Source organism: Mya arenaria, chromosome 4, assembly GCF_026914265.1.
Source record: "Mya arenaria isolate MELC-2E11 chromosome 4, ASM2691426v1".
Taxonomy (NCBI): domain Eukaryota; kingdom Metazoa; phylum Mollusca; class Bivalvia; order Myida; family Myidae; genus Mya; species Mya arenaria.
The window spans coordinates 9,065,892-9,084,593 of NC_069125.1; the positions used below are offsets into that span (position 1 = coordinate 9,065,892).

At 36.4% G+C, this 18,702-nt stretch overlaps 1 protein-coding gene across 1 annotated transcript; it reads left to right on the plus strand.

The window, feature by feature from the left end:
* The first annotated feature begins 3,254 nt into the window (after positions 1-3,254).
* On the plus strand, positions 3,255-18,449 carry LOC128232264 (mucin-5AC-like). The gene is made up of 14 exons (XM_052945731.1): positions 3,255-3,522; positions 4,062-4,134; positions 4,254-4,694; positions 5,036-5,148; positions 5,411-5,546; positions 6,805-6,852; positions 7,885-8,108; positions 8,686-8,775; positions 10,398-10,601; positions 10,856-11,006; positions 11,224-11,397; positions 11,770-11,895; positions 16,447-16,564; positions 17,611-18,449. Exons 1-14 carry the CDS (start codon positions 3,265-3,267, stop codon positions 17,861-17,863), a joined length of 2,409 nt encoding a protein of 802 aa, XP_052801691.1. The 5' UTR covers positions 3,255-3,264; the 3' UTR covers positions 17,864-18,449.
* The last annotated feature ends 253 nt before the right edge of the window (positions 18,450-18,702 follow it).

Consider the following 18,702-nt stretch of genomic DNA (forward strand, 5'->3'; position numbering starts at 1 on the left):
TCAAATTTTATTGAAATTGGTCAAAAAATGAAGAAGTTAGAGCAATTTTTCATTTTTTCCCAAAAATAGATCGGAAATCGAGGTGAAATCCAGTTTTCGGGAAGTGAAATCCACTCTTAACTCAGTTTTATCAATTAGTATTTTTTATTTTTTGTATACATTTTGGAAAGTGCATCAAGAAGGGTTTATATTTCAAATTTTATTGAAATTGGTCAAAAAATAAAGAAGTTAGAGCAATTTTTCATTTTTTTCCAAAAATAGATCGGAAATCGAGGTGAAATCCAGATTCCGATAAGTGAAATCCACTCATTACTCATTAATTTTAATAAATAATTTTCTGTTTTTGTATATTTATTAGAAAGTGCCTCATAAAGGGTTTATATTTCAAATTTTATTGAAATTGGTCAAAAAATGAAGAAGTTAGAGCAATTTTTCATTTTTTTCCAAAAATAGATCGGAAATCGAGGTGAAATCCAGATTCCGATAAGTGAAATCCACTCTTAACTCAGTTTTATTAATTAGTAATTTTTATTTTTTGTATACATTTTGGAAAATGCCTCATGTAGGGTATATATTTCAAATTTTATTGAAATATATCAAGAAATGAAGAAGTTAGAGCAATTTTTCGGATATCGAAGTGAAATCCACATTTTGACAAGTGAAATCCACTTTTTCAGACGTGAAATCCACTCACAACTCATTTATTTTTAACAAATTAATTTTTCTGTAAAACAAATAATTTAAAGGGCTTCATAATGGGTTTATATTTCAAATTTTATCCAAATTGATCCAAAAATAAGAAAGTTGTAGACCTATTTTGAAAAAAAGATCGGAAATCGAAGTGAAATCCACATTTTGACAAGTGAAATCCACTTTTTGAGACGTGAAATCCACTCATAACTCATTTATTGTTAACAAATTACTTTTTTGTTGAACAAATAATTGAAAAGGCTACATAATGGGTTTATATTTCAAATTTTATTCAAATTGATCCAAAAATAAGAAAGTTGAAGTTATATTGTGAGGGCGTTTTGTTGTGTATGCATAATTGTTTATTTTTTTTCATGATAAACACAATATCCATACACATCCAGGCCATACCACGTGGAGGCGCACTCAATCATGGCCCTTTTTTACTTTCGAATTTTGAAAATATTAAAAATTTAATAAATAATTTTCTGTTTTTGTATATTTATTAGAAAGTGCCTCATAAAGGGTTTATATTTCAAATTTTATTGAAATTGGTCAAAAAATGAAGAAGTTAGAGCAATTTTTCATTTTTTCCCAAAAATAGATCGGAAATCGAGGTGAAATCCAGTTTTCGGGTAGTGAAATCCACTCTTAACTCAGTTTTATCAATTAGTATTTTTTATTTTTTGTATACATTTTGGAAAGTGCATCAAGAAGGGTTTATATTTCAAATTTTATTGAAATTGGTCAAAAAATAAAGAAGTTAGAGCAATTTTTCAAAAATACTAATTAATAAAACTGAGTTAAGAGTGGATTTCACTTCTCGAAAACTGGATTTCACCTCGATTTCCGATCTATTTTCGAAAAATTGCTCTAACTTCTTCATTTTTTGACATATTTCAATAAAATTTGAAATATAAACCCTTTATGAGGCACTTTCTAATAAATATACAAAAACAGAAAATTATTTATTAAAATTAATGAGTTATGAGTGGAGTTCACTTATCGGAATCTGGATTTCACCTCGATTTCCGATCTATTTTTGGAAAAAAATGAAAAATTGCTCTAACTTCTTTATTTATTGACCAATTTCAATAAAATTTGAAATATAAACCCTTCATGAGGCACTTTCTAATATGTTTATAAAAAAATTAAATTAGTAATTAAAATAACTGAGTTCTGAGTGGATTTCACGTTTTGAGTGGATTTCACGTGAAATCCACTGGATTCCTGTATCACCCCGCACCGAATCCCTAGGTTGGTATTTTGCCCACTCGTGGGTACCTAAATCGGAACACTTCCGGCACTATTTTTGAAAAATTTCTAGTTAGACTTGCACCACAACTACAAAATTTTCCATCAGCATACTAGGATACAAGACCAATTGGTTGATATGAATGGCATTATTCAAGGTACTACCAATCTGCATGAAACTTACTTAATTAACCGCACAGTCAAGGACTGCCATTTTTGTCCTCGCAGTACCTAAATATGGAACAGTCTTAATTCGTTCTTTATTTTATGTATTATTTTAAAATTATTGCTCCATATTTTGTTTAATTTAATTAATAATTTATGATATTTCCAGCTTGTTTTATTTTGTCATTTTTTGTCAGTAAAATTTGATGATTTCAGTAAAATACAGGCTGCACCAGTATTCTGTGATTGTGGCAAGCATGAAATCTCCCCCCCCCCCCCCGCCCTCCGAGTGTATTGACATTTAACATGAAAAACTTTAAATGATAGCAGTGTTTGAAATTCTTACCGCAGAATCATGTTCTTTGGAAGTTTTATCTAAGGCAAGCGTCTTTATTGATTAAAATCATAATTAAACTGATCACGATTGGAAAAACAGTTTTATAATGGGTGTTCCATATTTAGGTACTGTTCCGATTTAGGTACTCAGCGGGATAAGGCAAACGTATTTCGCGCAATATTTTTCTGAATTCAAGCCCCCCCCCCCCCCGCCCCCCCCCCCCCCCATTAACTAAGTCAGTATCAGCTGGGAAGGTATTATTGTTCCCAGGTCACTGGTCACTGATGATAATTTCTGGAATACTATAATTTTATTGACGTTATTTGACTATGAAAATAAAAGGAAGAAGACTTAAATAAGGAAATGACTCAAGCCAGTAAAATATATGAATACCGACCCTGTTAATCTTGATTAAATAGGATTTTCGTTGTTTTAAGTTATACTACCAAAACTAATATTACAGCCATACATATTTATATTGATCATAAGTGCTACATATTAGCTCCGGCATTCTCTTTAAATCAGACATATGATTTCGCATCACTGGCTTGGCTCAGTTCAAACTACTTAATTGACGGCATAACTATATCTCATAGTTCCAAATTTGATCGGTCAACATCTAAATTTTCTCGTATCTCAATGATAATAAGTGCACGAATTGTATATGAAAACCACAAGTCTTATCAATTATCAACTTCCTAATTAGCACTTCAATTCCGTTGCTCTATTTCAAAATAACAACAAATTCTTATCATTCACATATCTAATTATATATAGCCTTTGTCTATAAGATCACGCCATAGTTTGACATTTGCACCATGCGTGTACATTTAGAAACCCATGGCTCAAATATGAGGATCTTTTTTGTCTTAGCTTTGATAATTTTAAGCGCAAGTATTTTAAAAGTGAGAGCGGACTATCCATGTGTATGTAACTACAATGTTGAAACCCCAGTATATGGTCAGGCGTCAGCGGACGGAGCGCCGATCGGTTATATGTACGAGTTCGACTGTAAACCCGTGGGACAGGTACACGGGTCTCACAGCGGGTTCACAGTTATCCAGTTTGAACACAAGGTATGACTCCGATATTCTCATCTATACTTGTATTTAACCCTTACTGGTACCATCACCATGTCGGACGTAAATTACCTAAAACAATATCTATTTATTTTTATTTTCTTTTTTTTCTGCACACGAAACGATTTCAAATAACTTCGAAATAAGGCACACTACTCCGTCAACAATTCTTATGCAGTTATTTCCATTGGTAAAAATACTAGTATTATATTTTGTCGAATCGGATGGTAGTATTTTTCAACTCTGCCAAATTTTTTTTGGTGGTCAGTCGTTCTTGATTCCAATCAATTGAATAGGTAGATTTTATCAAGGTCTGTGTCAGAAGACAACATATAATGTCAAACACTATGCTGGTCAAAGGAATATTTAAATAGAGTGGATATCCGTCTGTAAGCCACCAAACCATTGTTTTTTTAGTAAATCCATACTAAATTATATTAACCTTTGACCATTGCATTATGTAATCATCTAAAGGATAGAAACGAGTACTAATGAATAATGATTACATTATCTAAGCACTTTAATATGGATTCCAGTACGGGTATTTGGCAAGCGACAACAATGTCAATACACAGACATGCCCCGGGGATTACCCTGACGGCGATTTAGGTAATTCCACTTATTTTAAACATATAATTTTTTTGGTATTAGAACTAAATATAAGAGCGATATTTTTTGCATGGAAAATATTAAAATACATCCTGTTTACCTATGTTTGATTATTTCAGTAAGGACAACCACAAAAGCACACAGCCATGCCACAAATGGCCACACATCGACGACATCTCCATCTTCATCAGTTACACCTATCCCTACGACGACGACGCCTATATCCACGACATCGACGACTCCTACACCCATGGCATCGACGACTCCTACACCCACGACATCGACGACTCCCACATCCACGACATCGACATCCACGACTCCTACATCCACGACATCGACGACACCTACACCCACGACATCGACGACTCCTACACCCACGACATCGACGACTCCTACACCTACAACAACATCAACAACAACAACACCCATACCCACGACAACGACGCCTAAACCTACGACGACGACGAAAAAAACTACAACAACAACATCAACTACGCCCATACCCACGACTCCATCCACTGAAGCACCATCTACACCATACCGGTACTGGCTTATGACAGGTAATTTTCATGAATTTATCACGCGAAGTGCTCTTAGTTTGTATTAATCAATTATAAATCGTGTGTGAAGACAAGTATGTTGATATGAATCAATCTTGTGTCCTGGGTAGAAACCCGTACCAATGGTCTTTCTGAGACGCCCAGAGAAATTGCCCCTGGTGGAGCGCGGACCTACGACCTCTTCAGTGTTAATGGCGGATACCTTAACCATGTGACCACTCTCACTCTGATTTAAGACGATTTCAAACACACTGTCGAATTAAATTAGCGTCTAAATTTACAAACGGATATATAATTCTGATAAATTCTGACGATAGATTCCTGGTTTTATATTTGTACAGCGAACGTGACGGGTACACCGCTACAGTATGTGGGGATAGGTTACAATCTCCTGACGGGGAATCCTGAACTCACCCCTGATACTGGGATGCTGCTGGACAGAAGAATTCTCCAGGTTAGTAGCTGATTGATTGACGCACGATAAGCATCGAACGTCAGCATACCAAACACCGTTTATGTCGGATATTATTCATACCTTTTTTAATAGTTTTTTTTGTAAAATTTATATTGCTATGCTCCAAAGTGTTTTGGTACCAAACCAGGGAAAACAAGGAATTGTATACAGGACTGAAGTCAAAACTATGGATTACTCGATACACTGGGTAACTCGAGTATTTTCGTTCTCGGGTTATCACCAGTCTATTGTATTATTTTAGCTAACAGGCAGCCAAAATAGTGTCAGAGAGGCGAGTTACTCCACCAGTCCCTCCTGCAACAGAAGTGAGGCCACGTTTCTCGTGCATGGGGGTAAATCCCTTCAAGCTGAGAGGTTGACACGTGTAAACATTTCAGGTAAATTGTTTTGATATTAACAACGTCCGTATTGATCTATTTTACAGAATAAATGATAGAGGAATAAAGCTGAATATTATATAAAGTTTTGACTCTAACGTATGAGGTGGCTGGTTATAATACACACACTATACCAGGTGATCAATTACGTCATATATGCTACATCAGAAAGCAATATTTTGCTTTAACTGAAGACTTAAATCAAAGATAACTTTTCTTTTATATCACCATTTTAAATAAAACAAAGGGCATTATATGCCGCTTAAAGAGCCACGCCTCCGTTTTATTGCCGGAGTTTGATAAGGTGATAAGTTTCATCAAACACAAACCTGTTCCCAAAATTATGTTTTGACAGTGCTCCGTCAGACGGCCGTACTGTGAAAAGGTTTGTCGAAGTGTTTTTAGAAACTACACTCTCAATCAAACTCTGGTAAAAGATCGAAGGCGGGGCTCCGTCAGCAGCGTAGACTGTGCTATGTTTCATTCAAAATGGTGAAGAAATAGGAAAGTTTTATTGTTTTTGTTTTATCTTTGTTTAAAGTCTTCATTCGAAGCAAAATATAGCCTTCCGACGTAACATTTATGACGCTGTTTATCACGTGGTATACACACACTGTAATACATTGTACAATGTAATAGACTCTGGTATGATTGTTTGTTAAAATTGTCTCTTTTCTAGCAATTGTGAATTGACTCATTTTCAATCCCATATATATCAATAAACAAACACCAGAGTTCAATTGAGATTTTAGTTTCTTAAAATGCTTCAACAAACCTTTTCACATTAGGGCCTTCTGACAGAGACTAGAGCACTGTCAAAACATATTGGAAACATGTAGTAAAATACAGGTACAAGCTCTGTGGTCAAAATAAAATATAAACCCTTTTTAACACTTAAACAACAATGTACACGCCAATGTATGGCCCAAAGTGTGTGTGGGATGGGAGGGTGCTGCGGCGGGCGTAGCATTGGACTGTGACAAGCTGCAACCGTTATTGTATAAATCTCACTCATGGAGAAATTTGTCAAAATCTCTTGGGCCGAGGATACTTCAAGCATCAAACGTGCTGTGAAAAAAAATCTGACGAAGTCTATTTCCCGGATGTCGGTCCCACCGTGTGTGAAAATCCCGCCTGTCGGAAACCACCTGCTGTCTTCAACCCCACCCCAATCCCACCCCATAGCGGCACCCACTCTCACAAAACACTCGTAGGTGAGGAAACAGAACGTGTGTACATGTTTAACCTTCTGTTTCAGCAAGTCATCCGTCATCTGTTCAAACCAATGCATTGATGGGAAATTCAGGTTGGTAAAATTTGTGCTACCTAAGATAATGTGCCGATTGTCCTTAACATTGTGAAAGTTAACAACTTTATTATCGTCATCGTTGTTAACTTTCAAATCACTACTGCTCTGGAGGTTTAATGGATATTTGGAGATCTACTGTATTTCTAACTAAATTTGATACAACTATTCCAGCTGTACTTTGTATGTTTAAATATGTGACAATGTCATCAAATATGTCATGTTAAAAAGTAAACAACGATGTCGTTAAACACGTTGTTATCTTTAACACTGTTCTGAACAATCGGCCCAATATGAATTAAAATGGTAAAAACATTTATCCCTCCTCCCATTTTAAATATAAGTGCTCTGACAGCGTTATACAAATCGTAATCGGAACAATTGTTAAAGTACCCCCCCCCCCCCATGGTTTGTAAATGCACTTTTTTAATTACGAAATAAAGTGTGGCAAATCATAAGGAGTGTAAAAACAAAAATCCCAAAAGCTGAAACCCTTCAGCAAATGTTGTTATTTGCTCAAGTATCGTCTTTGAAGACCACAAATTTTATGAGCGTTTGAAATTCAAGTGCTTAACAGCGTTCTGCCGTAAGATAACCTATTAGCGTTTGCGAATTTGTTCGTGTTAACCACTTAATTTTCTCGACAATTATCTAGTTAATATCTGCGAAACATTTTCGGTAAGATAAATATCATAAGACTAAAAACTGGCTTGAAAGTGCCCAGAACTGTTACCTGTTACCTTTTTAGCTGTACAACATTAACTGGTTAACTAGATAAGATTTGTGTTACCACTTAGCTGTAAATGCGCTTTTGGCTTCTAGCAGTAACAGGTTATCAAGTTATGATTTGCGAATTCCACTTAATAAGTAACATAATAACTGGTTAACTCGAACAATACTCTTTCAAATGTTATCAAAATTACCATACATAATAAATCAATATCGCCAATGATTTGATAAATTGACAACCTCAGTTTGAACATTGAATTAAATTTCCCTATATTTCTCTTACTTTATTTCAATGCATTGTAGACTTTAACTCGAGAGCCAGACTGCTTTCTGACGGATCTCAAGTTTACTTTGATAGGACCACAACATGCAAACAAGGGAGCGTTCGTTACCAGGGTAACGCTTTGAGACCGGAAGGAAACTATACAGTTTCCCGCAATTTTGCCGGGGATGTGTGTCGACTACCAGCAGTGTTTGACCCGAAGAATGCCACAGAGTATATGCAATTTCTAGATAACTGGGGCACTGTGAGTATTAGGGGTAGCTCAAATTTAGTAATATGAAAATATGAAAATAAAATACAGTTACATGAAACCAATAGTATTTGGTCTTAAAGAAACAAACAGAAATAAATAAAAATATACCTTTGTGCCTGGTTGCACTGGCTCTCAATCTTAACCAGGATGTGACAAGGACCAGGTGCCTCATTCAATAAGCATCTTAGTAAGAACTTTCAACTTAGTGAAAAATAGCCTTTCTAATTTGAATTTTAAGAAAACGTACAATATGTTTGTACGCCAACAATATGAATACAAGCAAGAAAATGGTCTAAACAATATATATTCATATGAATAAATCTGATAAAAAGCGGGTTTTTAAAATAATCGTTCTTAAAAATTACGAAATTCTCACTAAGTTGAAAATATTCACTAATATGCTTATAGAATACGGCACCTGAAAACAGGTTTTCGCAAACAGTGTATTACTGCATGGGATTGGCGTTTGACTCTAAGATCAAATATGTTCAAATTATCATGCCGTATTTTTTCTCCAATAACCATATAGCATTGTTTAGTGAATGAACTGCCCTTAATAATATTTCAGAGTGTTATCATGACTGCCGACCTCGGGACGAAGTCGCTGGAACGGTATAGCCAGAGTCTTTCCGGTCTGACGATGACAATACTCGAGACGGTTTGTGGTCTTTCTTATTCTTATACATTCGAAGTTCAAATGAAGAGCAAATGTTGAATTATAACGCCACCCATAACCCGAGATATTGTATAATTTCAACCAATGACGATACTGCGGTGTACCAGTTAAAATAAAAGCACCGGAACGTTGAAAGGCTGTAGGCGCGACAAGCGTGATTTTACTTTTTTTACAACTCTGTTTGCAGGCAATAAAAATCGAATCCCAAAAAAAATATTTTGAGTGGCCCAAACTTTAACCGATAAGTGCATGTAAATATAAAAGGTAATGTTAATATATGTTATACAATTAGCTAGTTGCTCATAACAGAATATGTACTGGGATATATGAACGTTGCCTTCATGTCGCAAGTTTATTGCTAAAGTAAAGTATTTAAAGGAAACCTGATGTTGGCTATGGACGTTTTGACTATTTGTAATAAGTAAAATAAGGCAGAGTCTTTAAGTCAACATTTTTCCATTTTTGCGTAACTCTCTACAATTATAATATATTATATTCCCCTCGGTTCCTCACCAAGATTTATCGAATAATCTTTGGCTTGCTTTCACGTTAACATTACAGTGTTATGAACCTTTGTAAATAAAGTGGTCTTTTAATTCCTACTATTTCAAACCGCATAACACCACTCGTCCCATTTGATTACCCCGGCGCATTCATTCTTTTTTACATGTCATGTCAAAAAAGTAGATATGACGATACCTGAAACTAAATTTTTTAGGCCTACGGCGAACGGCAGTTGTTGAACGGTTAAGCTCCGCCCCATGTATTCGTTCCAATATTGGAGATAATAGAAGACAACTAAGAAAGCTCTCTCAAACACGATACACTTATATCTTGTTGAAAGCGTATGAAAGATATGGACGAATTTTTAAAATCAAATGTTCGTAGTAATACTGCATTTCAATCTCGGATACTAGAATAAAATCGCAGAACTCGATGACAGTCATTGTGAGCTCGGCTAACGCATCGGTCAACATCATTTTTTCTCGGACTGCGATTTTACGCGATAATCCTAAATGAGGTATATCAATACACCTCATATCAAATGATATCGGACATTTCCGATCAATGAGAAAAAATGTTGGCTGACGTCGTGCGTATAGCTCGTGGCATATACATTCAACAATCTGAAAGTATTAGATACTTAGTAGATAAGATTAGAAGTCCGGTCATTGGTATGAAATGACTGTCTAAACTTTTAAAATATAAATAAAATTTCGTAGATATTTAATTTAATCAAATATTCTCTGTTTACACTTTTGTCTACATGTTTTTTCTTTAACATTTACTAGCAACAAAAGTAACTATAGCAGTACTAGACTAGTGAGCGATATATTCGCCTTTCTTTAGGTTGTCCGCCAAAACAGTCCGCCAATAAGGCCGAAGAACGTAGGCAGAGCTGAGACACGCCCTGTCTTTTCATGAAATATACTATATCATAATAAATAAATGTGCATATTGTATGTCACGATGGCACTGCATACTACATAATCATTGAGTTTGTTCACCTATGTTTCATTGGTACCTTTTTTAGGCTGACTGTTTTGGTGGGAAACCTCTCAAGAAAGGCGTTATTTCTTCTACTAATAAATTACATGTTTCAGGATCCATCCTTGTTGACCCATTCCGGCCCCTTTATGGGATACACATCCTCGCTCACAGTCGATGAAAATCGCTACTTGAGCAGCAGCATAGCACGCCAACACCACACATCAAGTAGGACTGACGGCACGTTGGCATCCCCTGTAGTCACGCGGATTGACGTCATTTCAATTACTGACGTCATCAGCAAGGCGTACTTTGGTCCGGTAGGTTAGATTCTGTAATGATTATGTTGACAATGTTTACGTCATCCATACGTGTTGTGGGTATAGACGGGTCACGTTGGTGTATCATCTTTAAAATAAATGAGATTCGGATGTGGTAACCACGTGGTTAAATTGCTGTTAAAGTAGACTTTAAAATACGAGATTTCACAAAGTGCCACGGCAAATCACTGCCTCTTAAGTTTGCTGAACATAAAAAATCATAAAGATAATCAGTGTTTTTAAAAAAACATCAGATTTTGGATGAGCTGACAGCGGAAGGAATTTGCACAGACACGATCTACGGTTCTATGTTGACCGCGATAGCCGACAATGTACGGCGGGCGCTAGAGCAGTACCCTAAGGTCAAGGAGTCGACAGGGCAAACCCCGCTGCCGTCAATTGTCGGTTGGTAGATAATTTTGCTTACGGGCGCATCCGATTGTTTGTATTGAATTAACTTTTTAAAAACATGAAAGAAAACAAAAACAACAAAAACTGGTCTTGGCACGACCAAACAAACAAACAGGAATTCTAATTAAATGATACCATTCCAAGTGTACAAATAAGCAAATAACTCATGAATATTCAAATCATAATTATGCACCAACTATTTTTGTTTTAGACCATGCCTTGCAAATACCGGTCACGTGGCCTCTGGGTAACTACGGTCTTATGAAGACATCCGCAGGATGTCCGGGGGCTAAAGTGTCCTGGCAGTCCGGTTGGAGGCACTACGATACGGAAGATATTAGGTCGAACAATGGATATAGTAGCGATATATCACAGTTTCTTGCAGGTAGAGACTAAGTAATTTTGCTTAATTCTTGGATACAAATTAGGTTTGCGTTTAAAAAAGCTTGAAGTTTAGCATGCAGTACTACTATAGGAAATGTCACAAAATCTCTATGTTCTATGTATCAAAAATGTGTTACTGCTTCAAAATCGGAGACTCAAGAGGTCCACGTCGTTATAAAAAAGAGAAATAAAACGTTTTTCGTATTCAAAACACGTTTATAATTGATACAGTCTAATGAAAATATAGAATTAGGGTTGAATTTTCTCGCTCATTTCATTATGGATTAAATTGTGTTTATATCTTAAAACAATAAAATTGTTATATATAGGCTGTCCTTGTAAATCAAACAATCACAGTGAGTTTGCCTTTCAGGTAGTTTCCACAGCGACGACATAAGAACAGACTTTTGCATAAAGACCATTTCAACAACAACGACATACGATGGATTATGGCCAAGGGGGTCATACTGCCTGCTCAAATACAGAAACTGCCCAAATGGTACGCCAACTGCCAATAAACATGTCACAAATTTGCACTGTGGAGTTCAGCTTCAGTTATGTTAACTTGTTTTTTTTTATTCAAGCATGTTTAAGCAACAGCGAATCGTGCATTGAAACAGGACATCGGTTAACAGATATGCTACTAGCCTTTAAGCAGGATTTTGGCTAACTGCTTCGATAACTACCTTGAACCATGCTCTTGATTAACTGGTACGCAACAAGCCATGAAAAATGATCTTGATTAACTGTAACTCTACTCATCATTAAACAGGATCTTGGTTAATTGTTACGCTACAAGCCATGAAACATGATCTTGGTTAACTGTAGCTCTACTCATCTTTAAACAGGATCTTAGTTAACTGTTACGCTACAAGCCATGAAACATGATCTTGGTTAACTGTAGCTCTACTCATCTTTAAAAAGGATCTTGGTTAACTGTCACGTTTCTAGCCTTTTCACGGGATCCTGGTTAACTGTAACACCGCTAGCCTTTGAACAGGATCTTGGTTTAACTGTTACGCTACTTGCCTTTAAACAGGATCTTGGTTAACTGTTACGTTACCATAATTTAAACAGGATCTTGGTTAACTGATATGCTTCTAGCCTTTAAACAGGACCTTGGTTAACTGTTACGCTACCATCATTTAAACAGGATCTTGGTTAACTGATATGCTTCTAGCCTTTAAACAGAACCTTGGTTAACTGTTACGCTACTATCATTTAAACAGGATCTTGGTTAACTGTTACGCTACTATCATTTAAACAGGATCTTGGTTAACTGATATGCTTCTAGCCTTTAAACAAAACCTTGGTTAACTGTTACGCTACTATCATTTAAACAGGATCTTGGTTAACTGTTACGCTTCTTGCATTTAAACAGAATCTTGGTTAACTGTTACGCTACTATCATTTAAACAGGATCTTGGTTAACTGATATGCTTCTAGCCTTTAAACAGGATCTTGGTTAACTGTTACGCTACTATCATTTAAACAGGATCTTGGTTAACTGTTACGCTACTATCATCTAAACAGGATCTTGGTTAAACTGATATGCTTCCAGCCTTTCAACAGGATCTTGGTTAACTGTTACGCTACTAATCTTTTAACAAGAACTTGGTTAACTGATACGCTACTTGGCTTCAAACAGGACCTTGGATGACTGATAATCTTTAAACAGGATCTTGGTTGACTGTTACGATACTTATTTTAATGAGGATCTTGGTTAACTGATACATTACAAGTCTTTTAAGACGATCTTGGTTAACTGTTACGCAACTAGTCTTTAAACTGGATATTTGTTTACCGTTACGCAACTTGCTTTAAAACTGTGTCTTTTTTAACTGATACGCTACTTACCTTTAAACAGGATCTTGGTTGACTGTTACGCTACTAGCCTTTAAACAGGATCTTGGTTAACTGTTACGCTACTTGCCTTTAAACAGGATCTTGGTTGACTGTTACGCTACTAGCCTTTGAACAGGATCTTGGTTAACTGTTACGCTACTTGCCTTTAAACAGGATATTGGGTACCTGTTACTCAATTATCTTGTAAACTGGATCTTGGTTAACTGCTACGTTACTTTCCCTTCAACAGGATCTACAATGAATTTTACGCTTTTAGCATTAAAACTGGACCGTTGGTTTACTGATACGCTACTTGCCTTTAAACAGGATCTTGGTTAACTGTTACGCTACTAGGCTTTAAACAGGATCTTGATTGACTGTTACGCTACTAGGCTTTAAACAGGATCTTGGTTAACTGTTACGCTACTAGGCTTTAAACAGGATCTTGGTTAACTGTTACGCTACTAGCCTTAAAACAGGATCTTGGTTAACTGTAACGCTACTAGGCTTTAAACAGGATCTTGGTTAACTGTTACGCTACTAGGCTTTAAACAGGGTCTTGGTTAACTGTTACGCTACTAGGCTTTAAACAGGATCTTGGTTGACTGTTACGCTACTAAGCTTTAAACAGGATCTTGGTTATCTGTTACGTTACTAGGCTTTAAACAGGATCTTGGTTGACTGTTACGTTACTAGGCTTTTAACTGGATCTTGGTTAATTGTTACGCTACTAGCCTTTAAACAGGACCTTGGTTAACTGTTACGCTACTAGGCTTTAAACAGGATCTTGGTTAACTGTTACGCTACTAGTCTTTAAACAGGATCTTGGTTAACTGTTACGCTACTTGCCTTTAAACAGGATCTTGGTTAACTGTTACGCTACTAGGCTTTGAACAGGATCTTGATTGACTGTTACGCTACTAGGCTTTAAACAGGATCTTGGTTGACTGTTACGCTACTAGGCTTTAAACAGGGTCTTGGTTAACTGTTACGCTACTAGCCTTAAAACAGGATCTTGGTTAACTGTAACGCTACTAAACTTTAAACAGGATCTTGGTTAACTGTTACGCTACTAGGCTTTAAACAGGATCTTGGTTAACTGTTACGCTACTAGGCTTTAAACAGGATCTTGGTTGACTGTTACGCTACTAAGCTTTAAACAGGATCTTGGTTATCTGTTACGTTACTAGGCTTTAAACAGGATCTTGGTTGACTGTTACGTTACTAGGCTTTTAACTGGATCTTGGTTAACTGATACGCTACTAGCCTAATAACAGGATATTGGTTAACTGTTACGCTACTAGCCTTTTAACAGGATCTTGGTTAACTGTTACGCTACTAGTCTTTAAACAGGATCTTGGTTAACTGTTACGCTACTAGTCTTTAAACAGGATCTTGGTTAACTGTTACGCTACTAGTCTTTAAACAGGATCTTGGTTAACTGTTTTGCTACTAGTCTTTAAACAGGATCTTGGTTAACTGTTACGCTACTAGCCTTTAAACAGGATCTTGGTTAACTGTTACGCTACTAGTCTTTAAACAGGATCTTGGTTAACTGTTACGCTACTAGTCTTTAAACAGGATCTTGGTTAACTGTTACGCTACTAGCCTTTAAACAGGATCTTGGTTAACTGTTACGCTACTAGTCTTTAAACAGGATCTTGGTTAACTGTTACGCTACTAGCCTTTAAACAGGATCTTGGTTAACTGTTACGCTACTAGTCTTTAAACAGGATCTTGGTTAATTGTTACGCTACTAGTCTTTAAACAGGATCTTGGTTAACTGTTACGCTACTAGTCTTTAAACAGGATCTTGGTTAACTGTTACGCTACTAGCCTTTAAACAGGGTCTTGGTTAACTGTTACGCTACTAGCCTTTAAACAGGGTCTTGGTTAACTGTTACGCTACTATCATTTAAACAGGATCTTGGTTAACTGATACGCTACTAACCTTTAAACAGGATCTTGGTTACCTGATACGCTACTAGCCTTAAAACAGGATCTTGGTTAACTGATACGCTACTAGGCTTTAAACAGGATCTTGGTTAACTGATACGCTACTAGCCTTAAAACAGGATCTTGGTTAACTGTTACGCTACTAGTCTTTAAACAGGATCTTGGTTAACTGTTACGCTACTAGGCTTTAAACAGGATCTTGATTGACTGTTACGCTACTAGGCTTTAAACAGGATCTTGGTTGACTGTTACGCTACTAGGCTTTAAACAGGATCTTGGTTGACTGTTACGCTACTAGGCTTTAAACAGGGTCTTGGTTAACTGTTACGCTACTAGCCTTAAAACAGGATCTTGGTTAACTGTAACGCTACTAGGCTTTAAACAGGATCTTGGTTAACTGTTACGCTACTAGGCTTTAAACAGGATCTTGGTTAACTGTTACGCTACTAGGCTTTAAACAGGATCTTGGTTGACTGTTACGCTACTAAGCTTTAAACAGGATCTTGGTTAACTGTTACGCTACTAGGCTTTAAACAGGATCTTGGTTGACTGTTACGTTACTAGGCTTTAAACAGGATCTTGGTTGACTGTTACGTTACTAGGCTTTTAACTGGATCTTGGTTAACTGATACGCTACTAGCCTAATAACAGGATATTGGTTAACTGTTACGCTACTAGCCTTTTAACAGGATCTTGGTTAACTGTTACGCTACTAGCCTTTTAACTGGATCTTGGTTTACTGTTACGCTACTAGCCTTTTAACAGGATCTTGGTTAACTGATACGCTACTAGCCTAATAACAGGATTTTGGTTAACTGATACGCTACTAGCCTAATAACAGGATCTTGGTTAACTGTTACGCTACTAGCCTTTTAACAGGATCTTGGTTAACTGTTACGCTACTAGCCTTTTAACTGGATCTTGGTTTACTGATACGCTACTAGCCTAATAACAGGATATTGGTTAACTGTTACGCTACTAGCCTTTATACTCGGCTTATCTCTGTAGATTTATGCGTGATGTTTATGCCACAGGGTACCAAAATATATTCAAATACAGAAGGCTTTGGTACCTTCTTGTGCACAATGCATTGTTTTACGTGTCTTACTCCACAACTTAAGATCACATTGACGTAAATACACATTCAAGAAATTTGTTGTTTAATAATTATACTTGTGGTTTGAAAACGGCTGCACTTTGTTCTATAAGATTAATTCATTTAAGCAAAATATGTATTCTATGCACCCAGGGTTTCGGGATGGGTCCATATTTTGGGACGATGAGGACATTCGTAACTCGAACAGCAAGGGTGGGACCTTACCAGATGGCTCGTATGACAGCAACACCAGGATATATTACTGTTGCAGGTAAGGTTTATTAACTATTATTAACTTTTATTTAAGTTTATTAACTTCTCGTGTTAAGATATATTTACCAGTATACCAAAATTGATATTTCACTGTTTTAAACAAGATTCCAAAGACGTCACTTTCAAAATGACGTTACGCTTGCAGGATCTTGGTTAACTGAATAGCTGGTGGACACAAAAAGTCAATATTTCACTGATCGTAAAATGTAGCATTTGGTGCTCACTCGGTGAAAAAAATTCGATCGTGCAGTGAAACAAACAAGTATACTCAATATTCTCTCTTGGATAATATCGATGTGTTTCCGTATTTTCCCCGACCAGGAAATTTCTCTGTTCCCCACCCTGATAACCACATAATTGTGTTTAAAAGGGATAAGCTATGATCCGTTAAAGTATTGCGTTTTAGAAGCAAACTGTCAAAATAAAATATATTTACAAAAACATAAAATACGACTATTTTAAATGAGCGGCATTTGTCTTGAACTGTTTAACGGTGAGTTCAAATTGCTGCGAGTCATGTACGCCAATGAAGGATAACGCATGCTTTTTTGGTGAACTGTTTTAACATAGCACTCAAAAAGTTAGTTGCTCTCAAATTTAATGCTTAAGATATAATAAGCAAGAAACTGTGTCACTCAGGTGTTAAGTGTGGCGGATCGAAAAATCCGATCCTCGGACACGCATTCTCATTCATCAGAGGTTCGATCGTTATAAAATCTGATGTACGTCACTCAGGTGAAAGGTACGTAACTCTGGTAAACGAGAATGCGGTGCGTGGTCGGTGACTCTACAAGCCGGCTTTCGCATGTGTCATCGGGTCTGTTATTTGATCCGCCCCGCATACACATAAACGATAGGTATATTCGTTTAATAGCGGTAAAATAATTTTTATAATGTAAATTCAAGGAAATTATTAGACAGATTTGTTTTATGAAATTGTCAAAATCTAAACGCACAGTAAGTATCTTTAAATAATAATCATGGTAATAAGCATAGTTTTAAAATGAACTAATTAATTAATTAATTTACACGTTATGCAATCAGGAGCGACGGACACTCAAGTGCGGCTATAACTCTACCTACGGACCGTCCATTCGTCCTGGTGCGTTACGGCGGGAAGTGTCAGACGGTGTACGGAATGAGCGTACGCGAACTGTACGTCCATTGGGACGATAGCGACGTTTTCAACAAGGACTCTGCCAGCGGGATGCACCCGGACGATACGGGAGACGGCGATAACCACGAGCTACACTTTTGTTATTATCAGTCGTCAGGGCATGGAGGAATAATAGGGTAGTGCCTGTTGACCTGTGGCTGTACTCACAAAGGCTTCTTAGCTAAAATGTTCAACAAAGTGAAATTTTTAATAATAAATATTTAAAAACCCTCATCTTTAATTCAAATTTATTCGATATCATTTATTATTTGGACCTTCTTTTGCTTATCTTCATATTTTTGGTTAAAAAAAAAACATTGTTAATTTTTCTTAACTTTTGTAACAACTAAGAAAAATAGATATGTTGCGGCTTAGTTGAAATTTGTGATGCTTTATGTATACGGCACCTCAACGTCTTTATTGATAATCATATTTATCTGTATTTCGCTGTGTTGTACATTTTTTAATTGAATACATCGTAATTGCATCATGATGACTTCAAGATTATCACAGCACACAGGAAGATGAAGCTGTAAAGGATATATACACCAGGATTTGTTTAAGTCATGTTTTAAAGCTGCACTCTCACAAAACGAACAGCATATCAAAAGGTGGTATTGTTTGCGACTAACAAGGCAGTACTAGGGTCCTACCAACTTCTATTTCAGAAGATTGTGAACACAATTGTAGTACAGATAATTATTTTTCTATTGTAAATATAGTTGAAACAAAGAGAGTATTTCAAATTATTTACATATTTAGACCAATTATCCGTAGCAATGCGATATGGAAATAAGAACTACTAAAATGTTCATACAGCATAACACTTCTATTCGCAAGGGTGGAGAAAGTTTCCGCTTGGCAATGCAGAGGTATTGACCCAACTTAGGCCAAATAAATTGGATTGGATATTTATTTTGAAAGGTAACTGTACAAGAAGACGAGTATGTATGCTCTAGACTGCTTTAAGACGAACATTG